We start from the raw sequence: 19,017 nt of genomic DNA, 5'->3' as shown, positions 1-19,017 counted from the left end.
TCCTATCCATGCTAGATTTCGGAGACATCATTTATAGATCAGCAGGTAAGGGTGCTCTCGAGCGGCTAGATGTTCTTTACCGTTCGGCCACCAGATTTGCCACCAATGCTCCTTATAGGACACATCACTGCACTATACTCCTCTGTAAACTGGTCATCTCTGTATACCTGTCGCAAGACCCACTGATTAATGCTTACTTATAAAACCCTCTTAGGCCTTACTCCCCCCTATCTGAGTTATCTACTGCAGCCCTCATCCTCCACATACAACATCGGTTCTGCCAGTCACATTATGTTAAAGGTCCCCAAAGAACACACATCTCTGGGTTGCTCGACTTTTCAGTCCGCTACAGCTAGCGACTGGAACGAGCTGCAACAAACACTCAAACTGGACAGTTTTATCACAATCTCTTCATTGAAAGATTCAATCATGGACACTCTTACTGACAGTTGTGGCTGTTTTGAATGATGTATTGTTGTCTCTACTTACATGCCCTTTGTACCATGTTTTATGCTGCTACCATGTTGTTAGACCTACTAGAGACAGTATAGACCTACTAGAGACAGTATAAACCTACTAGAGACAGTATAAACCTACTAGAGACAGTATAGACCTACTAGAGATAGTATATACCTACTAGAGACAGTATAGACCTACTAGAGACAGTATAGACCTACTACACCTACTAGAGACAGTATAGACCTACTAGAGACAGTATATACCTACTAGAGACAGTATAGACCTACTAGAGACAGTGTAGACCTACTAGAGACAGTATAGACCTACTAGAGACAGTATAAACCTACTAGACAGTATAGACCTACTAGAGACAGTATAGACCTACTAGAGACAGTATAGACCTACTAGAGACAGTATAGACCTACTAGAGACAGTATAGACCTACTAGAGACAGTATAAACCTACTAGAGACAGTATAAACCTACTAGAGACAGTATAAACCTACTAGAGACAGTATAGACCTACTAGAGACAGTATAGACCTACTAGAGACAGTATAAACCTACTAGAGACAGTATAAACCTACTAGAGACAGTATAAACCTACTAGAGACAGTATAAACCTACTAGAGACAGTATAAACCTACTAGAAACAGTATAGACCTACTAGAGACATATAGACCTACTAGACACAGTATAGACCAAGAGACAGTATGAACCTAGAGACAGTATAGACCTACTAGAGACAGTATAGACCTACTAGAGACATATAGACCTACTAGAGACAGTATAGACCTACTAGAGACAGTATAGACCAAGAGACAGTATAGACCTACAAGAGAGACAGCATAGACCTACTGAAGAGACCGTACAGACATATTAGAGAGACAGTATAGACCTACTAAAGACAGTATATACCTACTAGAGACAGTATAGACCTACTAGAGACAGTATAGACCTACTAGAGACAGTATAAACCTACTAGAGACAGTATAGACCTACTAGAGACAGTATAGACCTACTAGAGACAGTATAGACCTACTAGAGACAGTATAAACCTACTAGAGACAGTATAGACCTACTAGACAGTTTAGACATACTAGAGACAGTATATACAAACTAGAAACAGTTGAGACCAACCAGAGAGACAGCATAAACCTACTAGAGACAGTATAGATTTACTAGAGACAGTATAGACCTACTAGAGACAGTATAGACCAAGAGACAGTATAAACCTAGAGACAGTATAGACCTACTAGAGACAGTATAAACCTACTAGAGACAGTATAGACCTTCTAGAGACAGTATAGACCTACTAGAGACAGTATAGACCTACTAGAGACAGTAAAGACCAAGAGACAGTATAAACCTAGAGACAGTATAGACCTACTAGAGACAGTATAAACCTACTAGAAACAGTATAGACCTTCTAGAGACAGTATAGACCTACTAGAGACAGTATAGCCCTACTAGAGACAGTATAGACCTACTAGACAGTATAGACCTACTAGAGACAGTATATACCAACTAGAAAAAGTTGAGACCTACCAGAGAGACAGCATAAACCTACTAGAGACAGTATAGATTTACTAGAGACAGTATAGACCTACTAGAGAGACTATACAGACATATTAGAGAGTCACTGTAGACCTACCAGAGACAGTATAGACTTACTAAAGGCAGTATTGACTTACTAGAGACAGTATAGACCTACAAGAGAGACAGCATAGACCTACTGAAGAGACCGTACAGACATATTAGAGAGACAGTATAGACCTACTAAAGACAGTATAGACCTACTAGAGACAGTATAGACCTACTAGAGACAGTATAGACCTACTAGAGACAGTATAGACCTACTAGACAGTATAGACCTACTAGAGACAGCATATACCTACTAGAGACAGTATAGACCTACTAGAGACAGTATAGACCTAATAGAGACAGTATAGACCTACTAGAGACAGTATAGACCTACTAGAGACAGTATGGACCTACTAGAGACAGTATAGACCTACTACAGACAGTATAGACCTACTAGAGACAGTTGAGACGTACTAGAGACAGTATAGACCTACTAGAGACAGTTGAGACCTACTACAGACAGTATAGACCTATTAGAGACAGTATAAACCTACTAGAGACAGTATAGACCTACTAGACAGTATAGACCTACTAGAGACAGTATAGACCTACTAGAGGCAGTATAGACCTACTAGAGACAGTTGCGACGTACTAGAGACAGTATAGACCTACTAGAGACAGTTGAGACCTACTAGAGACAGTATAGACCTACTAGAGACAGTATATACCTACTAGAGATAGTTGAGACCTACTGGAGACAGTATAGACGTACTAGAGACAGTATAGACCTACTAGAGACAGTATATACCTACTTGAGACAGTATAGACGTACTAGAGACAGTACAGACCTACTAGAGACAGTATATACCTACTAGAGATAGTTGAGACCTACTGGAGACAGTATAGACGTACTAGAGACAGTATAGACCTACTACAGACAGTATTGACCTACTAGAGACAGTTGTGACGTACTAGAGACAGTATAGACCTACTAGAGACAGTTGAGACCTACTAGAGACAGTATAGACCTACTAGAGACAGTATATACCTACTAGAGATAGTTGAGACCTACTGGAGACAGTATAGACGTACTAGAGACAGTATAGACCTACTACAGACAGTATTGACCTACTAGAGACAGTTGAGACGTACTAGAGACAGTATAGACCTACTAGAGACAGTTGCGACGTACTAGAGACAGTATAGACCTACTAGAGACAGTTGAGACCTACTAGAGACAGTATAGACCTATTAGAGACATATAGACCTACTAGAGACAGTATAGACGTACTAGAGACAGTATAGACGTACTAGAGACAGTATAGACCTACTAGAGACAGTTGAGACCTATTAGAGACAGTATAGACCTACTAGAGACAGTCTAGACGTACTAGAGACAGTATATACCTACTAGAGATAGTTGAGACCTACTAGAGACAGTATAGACGTACTAGAGACAGTATATACCTACTAGAGATAGTTGAGACCTACTGGAGACAGTATAGACGTACTAGAGACAGTATAGACCTACTAGAGACAGTATATACCTACTTGAGACAGTATAGACGTACTAGAGACAGTACAGACCTACTAGAGACAGTATATACCTACTAGAGATAGTTGAGACCTACTAGAGACAGCATAGACCTACCATCTGCCTCCTATGTCTGCATCTAGGCCTCGCCTTGTGCCCTGATATAACCTTTAACCAGGTTGCAGGCACTGGTTATCAGTCAACCTACCAGGTTAGTTACAAACAGCACAGAAGTGAAATCATCTTTACTAATGCTGCAGAAATGTTCTTTAAAGCAGTATCCAAATCCATAGGGTTTAGTAATCACAATATAGTAAGTAGCCATATCTAGGAAAACCAAAGATCCAAAGGCTGGGCCTGATATAGTGTATAAGAGGTCATAGAATAAGTTTTGTAGTGATTCATATTTTATTTTTATTTTTTATTTCACCTTTATTTAACCAGGTAGGCAAGTTGAGAACAAGTTCTCATTTACAATTGCGACCTGGCCAAGATAAAGCAAAGCAGTTCGACACATACAACGACAGAGTTACACATGGAGTAAAAACAAACATACAGTCAATAATACAGTATAAACAAGTCTATATACGATATGTTAATGATCTGTGGTGTGTAATGAGTAGCAAACAGACGCTGCTCTTGACGCTTATCTCAGTTACTAATAAGCATGCACCCATTAAGAAAATGACTGTAAAAACTGTTAAATCCCCTTGGATTGATGAGGATTTGAAAAATTGTATGCCATACCTTTTGCCTCATTCAACATGTGAATGAGGCAAAAGGTATGGAAATGAGTCTGGCAGCCCAACGTACTGCAAATTAACAAAATAGCGTGACTAAACTAAAGAAGAAACTACACTGAAACAAACATAAACCATATAAAGAATGATAGTAAAAAGCTTTGGAGCACCTTAAATGACATTTTAAATCAAATTCATTCATTGAATCAGATGGCTCATTCATCACAAAGCCCACTGATATTGCAAACTACTTTAATTACTTTTTCATTGGCAAGATAAACAAACTTAAGGATGACATGCCAGCAACAAACGCTGACACTACACATCCAGGAATATCTGACCAAATTATGAAAGACAAGCGTTGTACTTTTGAATTCTGTAACAAGCCACCAGGGTCTGACAACTTGGATGGAAAATTACTGAGGATAATAGCGGACGATATTGCATCTCCTATTTGCCATATCTTCAATCCAAACCTACTAGAAAGTGTGCCCCCTCAGGCCTGGAGGGAAGCTGAAGTCATTCCCCTACCTAATAGAATAGTAAAGCCCCCTTTACTGGCTCAAATAGCCGACCAATCAGCCTGTTACCAACCCTTAGTATTTGACCAGATACAATGTTATTTTACAGTAAACAAATTGACAAACTTTCAACACCCTTATAGGGAAGGACACTTACACACATGACTGATTGGCTGAGAGAAATGATGAAATGATGATGATGATTAAAACAGAGCAGGTTTGTTCATTGCGGCTTTTGACATTATCGATCATAGTCTGCTGCTGGAAAAACACTACAGTTCAAAAGTTTGGGGTCACTTAGAAATGTCCTTGTTTTTGAAAGAAAATCACTTTTTTTTGTCCATTAAAATAACATCAAATTGATCAGGGGGGGCAGCAGGGTAGCCTAGTGGTTAGAGTGTTGGACTAGTAACCGAAAGGTTGCAAGATCGAATCCCCGAGACAACAAGGTAAAAATCTGTAGTTCTGCTCCTGAACAAGGCAGTTAACCCACCTAGGCAATCATTGTAAATAATAATTTGTTCTTAACTGACTTGCCTAGTAAAATCAGGAATGTGTTGTAGCTGATTTTTTTTAATGGAATATGTACACAGGCGTACAGAGGCCCATTTTCAGCAACCATCCCTCCTGTGTTCCAATGGCACGTTGTGTTAGCTAATCCAAGTTTACCATTTTAAACGGCTAATTGATAATTAGAAAACAGTTTTACAATTATGTTAGCACTGCTGAAAACTGTTCTGATTAAAGAAGCAATTAAAACTGGCCTTCTTTAGACTAGTTGAGTATCTGGAGCATCAGCATTTCTGGGTTTGATTACAGGCTCAAAATGGCCAGAAACAAAGACTTTCTTCTGAAACTATTCTTGGAATGTAAATCACAGAACATATAGGTAGTGGCAGCTGCAGAGAAGTAGCTGGACATACAAGATTTGACTTCAGAAGAGTTACAGGGTGTGTTGAGTGGTGGTTTTCTGCCCTGGTGGTGCAGGAGTAGATATGGTCAAAGTAGTGGAATGGGGAAGTGAGTTTTTAATTAGTGTAGAGTTAGTTGGAATGGTGTTTATTTGACATTTTTCCCATTTTGTATCACAGTATAATGGATATATATTATAGTCCAGTTGGGGGCGGTAATGCAACACATTGGATGCCAACCGTCGTTAAACCCCGAAGAAGAAGTTAACAGCACAGAAGTTAATAACGAAATGGCTTCGCTTCCTTTCGTTCGAGGGGCTCTACTCGTGTCGTTTTCGGTTCTTTTGACTGTAGTTCTGGGGTTCGGACTCCCAGCGTTGCTGAATGCTGTCGCTAAATGCTGTGGTTTTCCTGAGACCAGTGTGTCAGAGTGCATAGTCGGGGTGTATTTCATTTTTGTACTCTATGTCGCGACACCACGGATACCCAGAGGAACGATAGAGGTACAGAAGCCTAAAATATCTCACCTGTACGGTATACCATTGAAAATCTAATGCCTTTTATATTTCATTCCACACTGTATCTACGCTATACTGATTTAAAGTTGAACAAAGCAGATAAGACATTAAATCATATCATAATAAGATATAAAAGTATCCCACAATAGTTTGAAATTAAATGGGTCAATTCCAAGCAGTGCAGTTTCTCAGCTTGCCTTTCCATCTATTCAAACCCTTTAAAATGACACTTTGTGTTGGGTAATATTAGTTTGTCCATGTTGCAGGTAAAGGGAAAGGCAGTATTCATCACAGGCTGTGACAGTGGTTTTGGTCATGCCACGGCTAAGCACCTCCACAAACTGGGCTTCACTGTCTTCGCTGGATGTCTGTTCAAGGTAATGTTATTAGTTTATGTCCAGGTAAACTGTCTGTTCAAGGTAATGTTATTAGTTTATGTCCAGGTAAACTGTCTGTTCAAGGTAATGTTATTAGTTTATGTCCAGGTAAACTGTCTGTTCAAGGTAATGTTATTAGTTTATGTCCAGGTAAACTGTCTGTTCAAGGTAATGTTTATATCCAGGTAAACTGTCTGTTCAAGGTAATGTTTATATCCAGGTAAACTGTCTGTTCAAGGTAGTGTTTATATCCAGGTTAACTGTCTGTTCAAGGTAATGTTTATATCCAGGTAAACTGTCTGTTCAAGGTAATGTTTATATCCAGGTAAACTGTCTGTTCAAGGTAATGTTTATATCCAGGTAAACTGTCTGTTCAAGGTAATGTTTATATCCAGGTAAACTGTCTGTTCAAGGTAATGTTTATATCCAGGTAAACTGTATGTTCAAGGTAATGTTTATATCTAGGTAAACTGTCTGTTCAAGGTAATGTTTATATCCAGGTAAACTGTCTGTTCAAGGTAATGTTTATATCCAGGTAAACTGTCTGTTCAAGGTAGTGTTTATATCCAGGTTAACTGTCTGTTCAAGGTAATGTTTATATCCAGGTAAACTGTCTGTTCAAGGTAATGTTTATATCCAGGTAAACTGTCTGTTCAAGGTAATGTTTATATCCAGGTAAACTGTCTGTTCAAGGTAATGTTTATATCCAGGTAAACTGTCTGTTCAAGGTAATGTTTATATCCAGGTAAACTGTATGTTCAAGGTAATGTTTATATCTAGGTAAACTGTCTGTTCAAGGTAATGTTATTAGTTTATGTCCAGGTAAACTGTCTGTTCAAGGTACTGTGTATATCCAGGTAAACTGTCTGTTCAAGGTAATGTTATTAGTTTATGTCCAGGTAAACTGTCTGTTCAAGGTAATGTTATTAGTTTATGTCCAGGTAAACTGTCTGTTCAAGGTAATGTTATTAGTTTATGTCCAGGTAAACTGTATGTTCAAGGTAATGTTATTAGTTTGTCTAGGTAAACTGTCTGTTCAAGGTAATGTTATTAGTTTGTCTAGGTAAACTGTCTGTTCAAGGTAATGTTATTAGTTTGTCTAGGTAAACTGTCTGTTCAAGGTAATGCAGAAGATGCTAAGGAAATGGAAAGTAGGATTTCTGTCTGTGAAATAATAGGCTGGCGCAGTAGTCTGAGTTTGTGCTGATTGTTGAAATGTTCAGAGAGGCATTGACTATCGTCAGACAGTTTTGGAGTTCTTCTGATTTGATGCCTTTCCTTTCCAGGATAAGGGTGGGGAAGGGTCCAAGGAGCTGGAGGAGATGCAGTCAGATCGGATGAAGGTGGTTCAGCTGGATGTCTGCAGTGAGGAGCAGGTGAACAGAGCTGTGGACTACGTCAACACACACCTGGACGACTCACAGAGAGGTACAGAACACCAGTCTGTCTCTCTGCCAGACATCATACCATAAACAGGAACATGAACGGCATCATGCAGAGCTCTTTCTACATTATCTAGAATAAATATGCAGATTTTTGATCTGAATTATTGGGTATAGTGAATGATTATCTGCATGACAGTGAAAGCAGATGCAGTGCATTCAGAAAGTAGTCATACCCCTTTACATATTCAATATTTTGTTACAGCCTGAATTCAAAATAAAAAACCTCACCCATCTAGACAGGTGTGTTTTTTTTTTCTCCCAAAATCACATCCAATCTATCGAATTTACCTCAGGTGGACTCCAAGTTGTAGTGACATCTCAAGGATGAACAATGGAAACAGGATTCATCTGGGGTCAATTTGGGGTGTCATGGCAAGGGGGTGTGAATACTTACAGTACCAGTCAAAAGTTTGGACACACCTACTCATTCAAGGGTTTTTCTTCATTTTTACTATTTTCTACATTGTAGAATAATAGTGAAGACATCAACTATGGAATCATTCCCCCTCAGGAGACTGAAAAGATTTGGGTCCCCAGATCCTCAAAATGTTCTACAACTGCACCATCGAGATCATCCTGACCGGCATCCTACATGTAAAAATTACCTCAACTAACCCCCGCACATTGACTCGGTACCAGTACCCCATGTATATAGCCTCCACATTGACTCTGTACCGGTACCCCCTGTATATAGCCTCCACATTGATTCTGTACCAGTACACCCTGTATATAGCGTCCACATTGACTCTGTACCGGTACCCCCTGTATATAGCGTCCACATTGACTCTGTACCGGTACACCCTGTATATAGCGTCCACATTGACTCTACTGGTACCCCCTGTATATAGCGTCCACATTGACTCTGTACCGGTACCCCCTGTATATAGCGTCCACATTGACTCTGTACCGGTACACCCTGTATATAGCGTCCACATTGACTCTGTACCGGTACCCCCTGTATATAGCGTCCACATTGACTCTGTACCGGTACACCCTGTATATAGCGTCCACATTGACTCTGTACCGGTACCCCCTGTATATAGCGTCCACATTGACTCTGTACCGGTACACCCTGTATATAGCGTCCACATTGACTCTACTGGTACCCCCTGAATATAGCGTCCACATTGACTCTGTACTGGTACCCCCTGTATATAGCGTCCACATTGACTCTGTACCAGTACCCCCTGTATATAGCGTCCACATTGACTCTGTACCGGTACACCCTGTATATAGCGTCCACATTGACTCTGTACTGGTACCCCCTGTATATAGCCTCCACATTGACTCTGTACTGGTACCCCCTGAATATAGCGTCCACATTGACTCTGTACCGGTACCCCCTGTATATAGCGTCCACATTGACTCTGTACCAGTACCCCCTGTATATAGCGTCCACATTGACTCTGTACCGGTACACCCTGTATATAGCGTCCACATTGACTCTGTACTGGTACCCCCTGTATATAGCGTCCACATTGACTCTGTACCGGTACCCCCAGTATATAGCCTCCACATTGACTCTACTGGTACCCCCTGTATATAGCCTCCACATTGATTCTGTACCGGTACCCCCTGTATATAGCCTCCACATTGACTCTGTACTGGTACCCCCTGTATATAGCCTCCACATTGACTCTGTACTGGTACCCCCTGTATATAGCGTCCACATTGACTCTGTACCGGTACCCCCAATATATAGCCTCCACATTGACTCTGTACTGGTACCCCCTGTATATAGCCTCCACATTGACTCTGTACTGGTACCCCCTGTATATAGCGTCCACATTGACTCTGTACCGGTACCCCCAATATAGAGCCTCCACATTGTACCGGTATCCCCTGAATATAGCCTCTGTTTTATTTTTTACTTTACTTTATTTGGTAAATATTTTCTTAATGCTTCTTGAACTGCACTGTTGGTTAATGGCTTGTCAGTCAGCATTTCATGGTAAAGTCTACACTGTTTTATTTTTATTTTTTATTTTACCTTTATTTAACCAGGTAGGCAAGTTGAGAACAAGTTCTCATTTACAATTGCGACCTGGCCAAGATAAAGCAAAGCAGTTCGACACATACAACGACACAGAGTTACACATGGAGTAAAAACAAACATACAGTCAATAATACAGTATAAACAAGTCTATATACAATGTGAGCAAATGAGGTGAGAAGGGAGGTAAAGGCAAAAAAGGCCATGGTGGCAAGGTAAATACAATATAGCAAGTAAAACACTGGAATGGTAGTTTTGCAATGGAAGAATGTGCAAAGTAGAAATAAAAATAATGGGATGCAAAATAAATAAAATACAGTTGGGAAAGAGGTAGTTGTTTGGGCTAAATTATAGGTGGGCTATGTACAGGTGCAGTAGTCTGTGAGCTGCTCTGACAGTTGGTGCTTAAAGCTAGTGAGGGAGATAAGTGTTTCCAGTTTCAGAGATTTTTGTAGTTCGTTCCAGTCATTGGCAGCAGAGAACTGGAAGGAGAGGCGGCCAAAGAAAGAATTGGTTTTGGGGGTGACTAGAGAGATATACCTGCTGGAGCGTGTGCTACAGGTGGGAGATGCTATGGTGACCAGCGAGCTGAGATAAGGGGGGACTTTACCTAGCAGGGTCTTGTAGATGACATGGAGCCAGTGGGTTTGGCGACGAGTATGAAGCGAGGGCCAGCCAACGAGAGCGTACAGGTCGCAGTGGTGGGTAGTATATGGGGCTTTGGTGACAAAACGGATTGCACTGTGATAGACTGCATCCAATTTGTTGAGTAGGGTATTGGAGGCTATTTTGTAAATGACATCGCCAAAGTCGAGGATTGGTAGGATGGTCAGTTTTACAAGGGTATGTTTGGCAGCATGAGTGAAGGATGCTTTGTTGTGAAATAGGAAGCCAATTCTAGATTTAACTTTGGATTGGAGATGTTTGATATGGGTCTGGAAGGAGAGTTTACAGTCTAACCAGACACCTAAGTATTTGTAGTTGTCCACGTATTCTAAGTCAGAGCCGTCCAGAGTAGTGATGTTGGACAGGCGGGTAGGTGCAGGTAGCGATCGGTTGAAGAGCATGCATTTAGTTTTACTTGTATTTAAGAGCAATTGGAGGCCACGGAAGGAGAGTTGTATGGCATTGAAGCTTGCCTGGAGGGTTGTTAACAGTGTCCAAAGAAGGGCCGGAAGTATACAGAATGGTGTCGTCTGCGTAGAGGTGGATCAGAGACTCACCAGCAGCAAGAGCGACCTCATTGATGTATACAGAGAAGAGAGTAGGTCCAAGAATTGAACCCTGTGGCACCCCCATAGAGACTGCCAGAGGTCCGGACAGCAGACCCTCCGATTTGACACACTGAACTCTATCAGAGAAGTAGTTAGTGAACCAGGCGAGGCAATCATTTGAGAAACCAAGGCTGTCGAGTCTGCCGATGAGGATGTGGTGATTGACAGAGTCGAAAGCCTTGGCCAGATCAATGAATATGGCTGCACAGTAATGTTTCTGGCTGTTAAGATATCGTTTAGGACCTTGAGCATGGCTGAGGTGCACCCATGACCAGCTCTGAAACCAGATTGCATAGCAGAGAAGGTATGGTGAGATTCGAAATGGTCGGTAATCTGTTTGTTGACTTGGCTTTCGAAGACCTTAGAAAGGCATGGTAGGATAGATCTAGGTCTGTAGCAGTTTGGGTCAAGAGTGTCCCACCCTTTGAAGAGGGGGATGACCGCAGCTGCTTTCCAATCTTTGGGAATCTCAGACGACACGAAAGAGAGGTTGAACAGGCTAGTAATAGGGGTGGCAACAATTTCGGCAGATCATTTTAGAAAGAAAGGGTCCAGATTGTCTAGCCCGGCTGATTTGTAGGGGTCCAGATTTTGCAGCTCTTTCAGAAGATCAGCTGAATGGATTTGGGAGAATTAGAAATAGGGAAGGCTTGGGCGAGTTGCTGTTGGGGGTGCAGTGCTGTTGACCGGGGTAGGAGTAACCAGGTGGAAAGCATGGCCAGCCGTAGAAAAATGCTTATTGAAATTCTCAATTATGGTGGATTTATCAGTGGTGACAGTGTTTCCTATCTTCAGTGCAGTGGGCAGCTGGGAGGAGGTGTTCTTATTCTCCATGGACTTTACAGTGTCCCAGAACTTTTTTGAGTTTGTGTTGCAGGAAGAAAATTTCTGCTTGAAAAAGCTAGCCTTGGCTTTTCTAACTGCCTGTGTATAATGGTTTCTAGCTTCCCTGAACAGCTGCATACCACGGGGGCTGTTCGATGCTAATGCAGAACGCCATAGGATGTTTTTGTGTTGGTTAAGGGCAGTCAGGTCTGGGGAGAACCAAGGGCTATATCTGTTCCTGGTTTTACATTTCTTGAATGGGGCATGTTTATTTAAGATGGTTAGGAAGGCATTTATAAAAAATATCCAGGCATCCTCTACTGACGGGATGAGATCAATATCCTTCCAGGATACCCCGGCCAGGTCGATTAGAAAGGCCTGCTCGCTGAAGTGTTTCAGGGAGCGTTTTACAGTGATGAGTGGAGGTCGTTTGACCGCTGACCCATTACGGATGCAGGCAATGAGGCAGTGATCGCTGAGATCTTGGTTGAAGACAGCAGAGGTGTATTTAGAGGGGAAGTTGGTTAGGATGATATCTATGAGGGTGCCCGTGTTTAAGGCTTTGGGGAGGTACCTGGTAGGTTCATTGATAATTTGTGTGAGATTGAGGGCATCAAGTTTAGATTGTAGGATGGCTGGGGTGTTAAGCATGTTCCAGTTTAGGTCGCCTAGCAGCACGAGCTCTGAAGATAGATGGGGGGCAATCAGTTCACATATGGTGTCCAGAGCACAGCTGGGGGCAGAGGGTGGTCTATAGCAGGCAGCAACGGTGAGAGACTTGTTTTTAGAGAGGTGGATTTTTAAAAGTAGAAGTTCAAATTGTTTGGGTACAGACCTGGATAGTAGGACAGAACTCTGCAGGCTATCTTTGCAGTAGATTGCAACACCGCCCCCTTTGGCAGTTCTATCTTGTCTGAAAATGTTGTAGTTTGGAATTAAAATTTCTGAATTTTTGGTGGTCTTCCTAAGCCAGGATTCAGACACAGCTAGAACATCCGGGTTGGCAGAGTGTGCTAAAGCAGTGAATAGAACAAACTTAGGGAGGAGGCTTCTAATGTTAACATGCATGAAACCAAGGCTATTACGGTTACACAAGTCGTCAAAAGAGAGCGCCTGGGGAATAGGAGTGGAGCTAGGCACTGCAGGGCCTGGATTCACCTCTACATCGCCAGAGGAACATAGGAGGAGTAGAATAAGGGTGCGGCTAAAAGCAATAAGAATTGGTCTTCTAGAACGTCTGGAACAGAGAGTAAAAGGAGGTTTCTGGGGGCGATAAAATAGCATCAAGGTATAATGTACAGACAAAGGTATGGTAGGATGTGAATACAGTGGAGGTAAACCTAGGTATTGAGTGATGAAGAGAGAGATATTGTCTCTAGAAACATCATTGAAACCAGGAGATGTCATTGCATGTGTGGGTGGTGGAACTAATAGGTTGGTTAAGGGCTTGTCAGTCAGCATTTCATGGTAAAGTCTACACTGTTGGTTAAGGGCTTGTCAGTTGTCACTTGGTTTGGGATGAGTAGGACCGCAGAGTGAAGGAAAATTAGCCAACAAGTGCTCAGCATATGTGGGAACTCATTCAAGACTGTTGGAAAAGCATTGCTCATAACGCTTGAGAGAGTGCCAAGAGTGTGCAAAGCTGTCAAGGCGAAGGGTGGCTACTTTGAAGAATCTAAAATATATTTTGATTTGTTTAACTTTTTTTTTTGTTGGTTACTACATGATTCCATAGTTTAATATCTTCACTATTATTCTACAATGAATGAAATAGTAAAAATAAAGAAAAACCCTGGAATGAGTGGGTGTGTCCAAACTTTTGACTGGTACTGTATGTAAATTCGATTTTCTGTATTTCATTTTCAGTAAATTTGCATACATTTCTAAACATGTTTTCACTTTGTCGTTATGGGGTATTGTGTGTAAATGCTGAATTCAGGCTGTGACTATGTTAAATCAAGAAGAAAATGTGTCAATGGAGACACTGAAGGAGACCAAGTCATAACCTTCTCTATTCCCCTGATCAGGTCTGTGGGCGGTGCTGAACAACGCAGGTGTGTCTACGTTTGGAGAGGTGGAGTTTACGACCATGGAGACGTACCGACAGGTGTCAGAGGTCAACCTGTGGGGGGTTATCAGGGTCACCAAGGCCCTCCTGCCCCTCATCCGTAGGGCCAAAGGTCAGCCACACACAACTGCTTCAGACACAAGTACTAAATAACTACTGCCCTGTAGCACTCACATCTGTAGTCATGAAGTGCTTTGACAGGCTGGTCATGGCTCACATTAACTCCACCATCCCAGAAACCCTAGACACACTCCAATTTTCATACCACCCCACCCGATCCATCTATTGCACTCCACACTGTGCTCACCCATCTAGATAAGAGGAATACCTATGTGAGAATGCTGTTCATTGACTACAGCTCAGTGTTAAACACCCATTGTCCCCTCCATGCTTGTCACTAAGCTTAAGGTGGTGGTGGTACGGGGGCTCTGTTTAGGTGGTGGTGGTACGGGGGCTCTGTTTAGGTGGTGGTGGTGGTGGTACGGGGGCTCTGTTTAGGTGGTGGTGGTGGTGGTACGGGGGCTCTGTTTAGGTGGTGGTGGTACGGTAGTGGTGGTGGTGGTACGGGGGCTCTGTTTAGGCTGCGGTGGTGGTGGTACGGGGGCTCTGTTTAGGCTGCGGTGGTGGTGGTACGGGGGCTCTGTTTAGGTGGTGGTGGTGGTGGTGGTACGGGGGCTCTGTTTAGGTGGTGGTGCTGCGGTGGTGGTGGTACGGGGGCTCTGTTTAGGCTGCGGTGGTGGTGGTACGGGGGCTCTGTTTCGGTGGTGGTACGGGGGCTCTGTTTAGGCTGCGGTGGTGGTGGTACGGGGGCTCTGTTTAGGCTGCGGTGGTGGTACGGGGGCTCTGTTTGGGCCGCGGTGGTGGTACGGGGGCTCTGTTTAGGCTGCGGTGGTGGTACGGGGGCTCTGTTTAGGCTGCGGTGGTGGTACGGGGGCTCTGTTTAGGCTGCGGTGGTGGTACGGGGGCTCTGTTTAGGCATAATGTTGTTTGTGTGGAATGTAATGTACTGCATTGAGCTGGTAGAAAATTAGTGACCAACTGACTAGCGCTTTGGTCAATCAGTCGCTGCTCTGTAAAGCTCCTGAAGAATGTTTTTAAGATGTGGTTTTGAGGCTAGTTGGACTGTAGAGGCATGCCACTGGAGCATTTACTAACAGGCTCAGAGCTTGGGTTCATACTGCTTTTCTTCTAGAAATAAAAAGTGAAAAGGTAGACTCAGCGTTATGTTGTTGTCACCAGCAGCACCTCAGATATTCATATGAGAGTGATGCAATACTTTTCTGTGTTTCAGAAATCGATTGCTGTTTACTTTGTGCATCGATTAATCTACCTTTTTTAATGTGTTCTAAATCACTGTGTTAAATAGATATTGATCTATGTAATAACCTAATGCCACTGTGTTGTTAAATAGGTATTGATCTACGTAATAACCTAATGCCACTGTGTTGCAGGTCGTGTGGTCAACCTGGCCAGTATGTATGGGCGGATGGGCAATGCCCTGCGTTCTCCATACTGCGTATCTAAATATGGCGTGGAAGCGTTCTCCGACTGTCTACGTTACGAGATGAAGGCCTGGGGGGTCAAGGTCTCCGTCATCGAGCCGGGGAACTTCATTGTGGCAACGGGCATCCTGACCCGGGACATTGTGGCGACCACTGCTGATAAACTGTGGCGCGAGGCGCCCCCTGGTGTCCAGGAGGACTATGGCCACGCCCACTTCGACAAACACATGGCTCTGATGAGGTCATACTGTAGCAGCGGACAGAAAGATGTCCAGCCCGTCCTAGATGACATCACCGACGCCATCACGTCACGCCGCCCGTTCACGCGCTATAACCCCATGGAGCCTCACTGGTGGATCAGGATGCAGGTGATGACACACCTACCGGCCGCCATCTCCGACCGTCTCTACTTCTGAACTGGAGGATCCCTGTCTCTGATCGTCTCCATACGTACAGTGTATCCTATTGCATTAGGGTTCCGTTCCACTTTAGTGTCTAAAATTGGGGAATTCCCTATGGAAAATTACAAGCGATCGATTCTCAATATGTTAAATCTAATTTGAATGAATTTCCTGACTTGACTGATTTAACAATTTCTGTTCTTCTTGGATCATGAGGTCCAAGGCCCACTGCTGTAGCTAAGGATTCCTTCACACTGGAAATCTCAGTGATTGAGCCATTTTGAACACTATGCACTATTGTCCTATCTACAATATATACGTTATTCACCCCCTTGGAAACGGGATCTTTTCTTCTTCTTAAGTAATACATGAAGCTGTAATATTCAAGTGATGAAGCCGATGTTTGGAGGTTATATTGGCGCGGGTGTTAGGCCCGAGGTGAACACCAGCTCCCAGGGCATTATCACTTTTATGCGGGTTATTAACATATTTTCATAAACATTACTTTGATGAATTTACTCATACAGTTTCATCCTTCCACGAGATATAGTCCCGACGCAAATCTAGGGTTGCTACCCAAGCCGGCTGGTTGGTCATTCTATCGGTTCGGGTTGCCAGAGACGCGACCCAGTCGTTGTCCTTTTGTTCTGTGTATAGGGACGCGACCCAGTCGTTGTCCTTTTATTCTGTGTCTAGGGACGCGACCCAGTCGTTGTCCTTTTGTTCTGTGTCTAGGGACGCGACCCAGTCGTTGTCCTTTTGTTCTGTGTCTAGGGACGCGACCCAGTCGTTGTCCTTTTGTTCTGTGTCTAGGGACGAGAACCAGTCGTTGTCCTTGTTGTTCTGTGTCTAGGGACGAGACCCAGTCGTTGTCCTTTTGTTCTGTGTCTAGGGACGAGACCCAGTCGTTGTCCTTTTGTTCTGTGTCTAGGGACGAGAACCAGTCGTTGTCCTTTTGTTCTGTGTCTAGGGACGAGACCCAGTCGTTGTCCTTTTGTTCTGTGTCTAGGGACGAGACCCAGTCGTTGTCCTTTTGTTCTGTGTCTAGGGACGCGACCTAGTCGTTGTCCTTGTTGTTCTGTGTCTATGGACGCGACCCAGTCGTTGTCCTTGTTGTTCTGTGTCTAGGGACGCGACCCAGTCGTTGTCCTTTTGTTCTGTGTCTAGGGACGCGACCCAGTCGTTGTCCTTGTTGTTCTGTGTCTATGGACGCGACCCAGTCGTTGTCCTTTTGTTCTGTGTCTAGGGACGAGACCCAGTCGTTGTCCTTTTGTTCTGTGTCTAGGGACGAGACCCAGTCGTTGTCCTTTTGTTCTGTGTCTAGGGACGCGACCCAGTCGTTGTCCTTGTTGTTCTGTGTCTATGGACGCGACCCAGTCGTTGTCCTTGTTGTTCTGTGTCTAGGGACGCGACCCAGTCGTTGTCCTTTTATTCTGTGTCTAGGGACGAGACCCAGTCGTTGTCCTTGTTGTTCTGTTTCTAGGGACGCGACCCAGTCGTTGTCCTTTTGTTCTGTGTCTATGGACGCGACCCAGTCGTTGTCCTTTTGTTCTGTGTCTAGGGACGAGACCCAGTCGTTGTCCTTGTTGTTCTGTGTCTAGGGACGCGACCCAGTCGTTGTCCTTTTGTTCTGTGTCTAGGGACGCGACCCAGTTGTCCTTTTGTTCTGTGTCTAGGGATGAGACCCAGTCGTTGTCCTTGTTGTTCTGTATCTAGGAACGAGACCCAGTCGTTGTCCTTGTTGTTCTGTATCTATGGACGCGACCCAGTCGTTGTCCTTTTATTCTGTGTCTAGGGACGCGACCCAGTCGTTGTCCTTTTGTTCTGTGTCTATGGACGAGACCCAGTTGTTGTCCTTTTGTTCTGTGTCTAGGGACGAGACCCAGTCGTTGTCCTTTTGTTCTGTGTCTAGGGACGAGACCCAGTCGTTGTCCTTTTATTCTGTGTCTAGGGACGAGACCCAGTCGTTGTCCTTTTGTTCTGTGTCTATGGACGAGACCCAGTCGTTGTCCTTTTATTCTGTGTCTAGGAACGCGACCCAGTCGTTGTCCTTTTGTTCTGTGTCTATGGACGAGACCCAGTCGTTGTCCTTTTATTCTGTGTCTAGGAACGCGACCCAGTCGTTGTCCTTTTATTCTGTGTCTAGGGACGCGACCCAGTCGTTGTCCTTTTATTCTGTGTCTATGGACGCGACCCAGTCGTTGTCCTTGTTGTTCTGTGTCTATGGACGCGACCCAGTCGTTGTCCTTTTGTTCTGTGTCTATGGACGAGACCCAGTCGTTGTCCTTTTGTTCTGTGTCTAGGGACGAGACCCAGTCGTTGTCCTTTTGTTCTGTGTCTAGGGACGCGAACCAGTCGTTGTCCTTTTGTTCTGTGTCTAGGGACGAGACCCAGTCGTTGCCCTTTTGTTCTGTGTCTATGGACGAGACCCAGTCGTTGTCCTTGTTGTTCTGTATCTATGGACGAGACCCAGTCGTTGTCCTTGTTGTTCTGTGTCTATGGACGAGACCCAGTCGTTGTCCTTTTATTCTGTATCTAGGGACGAGACCCAGTCGTTGTCCTTTTGTTCTGTATCTATGGACGAGACCCAGTCGTTGTCCTTTTGTTCTGTATCTAGGGACGAGACCCAGTTGTTGTCCTTTTATTCTGTATCTATGGACGAGACCCAGTCGTTGTCCTTTTATTCTGAATCTATGGACGAGACCCAGTCGTTCGTTCTAAATGTTCCATTGCCATGATGGCTGGCAATGGTCTTATCCCTTGCTTGCTATTTGGCTAACACAGGCATGTCAAACAGTGTAGCCAGAATAACAGCACAGTAGCTGGGGTTTAAGCTGTTTTCTAGTGACTCTTTCGGGATACCTCCA

At 43.7% G+C, this 19,017-nt stretch overlaps 1 protein-coding gene across 1 annotated transcript; it reads left to right on the top strand.

The window, feature by feature from the left end:
- The first annotated feature begins 5,981 nt into the window (after positions 1-5,981).
- Positions 5,982-17,153, top strand: bdh1 (3-hydroxybutyrate dehydrogenase, type 1). The gene is made up of 5 exons (XM_021620016.2): positions 5,982-6,250; positions 6,532-6,642; positions 7,929-8,070; positions 14,207-14,359; positions 15,699-17,153. Exons 1-5 carry the CDS (start codon positions 6,038-6,040, stop codon positions 16,163-16,165), a joined length of 1,086 nt encoding a protein of 361 aa, XP_021475691.2. The 5' UTR covers positions 5,982-6,037; the 3' UTR covers positions 16,166-17,153.
- The last annotated feature ends 1,864 nt before the right edge of the window (positions 17,154-19,017 follow it).

This window comes from Oncorhynchus mykiss, chromosome 11 (genome assembly GCF_013265735.2).
Source record: "Oncorhynchus mykiss isolate Arlee chromosome 11, USDA_OmykA_1.1, whole genome shotgun sequence".
Lineage (NCBI taxonomy): Eukaryota > Metazoa > Chordata > Actinopteri > Salmoniformes > Salmonidae > Oncorhynchus > Oncorhynchus mykiss.
The sequence above is the reverse complement of the archived record's forward strand: the minus strand, read 5'-3'. Positions and strand labels throughout refer to the sequence as shown.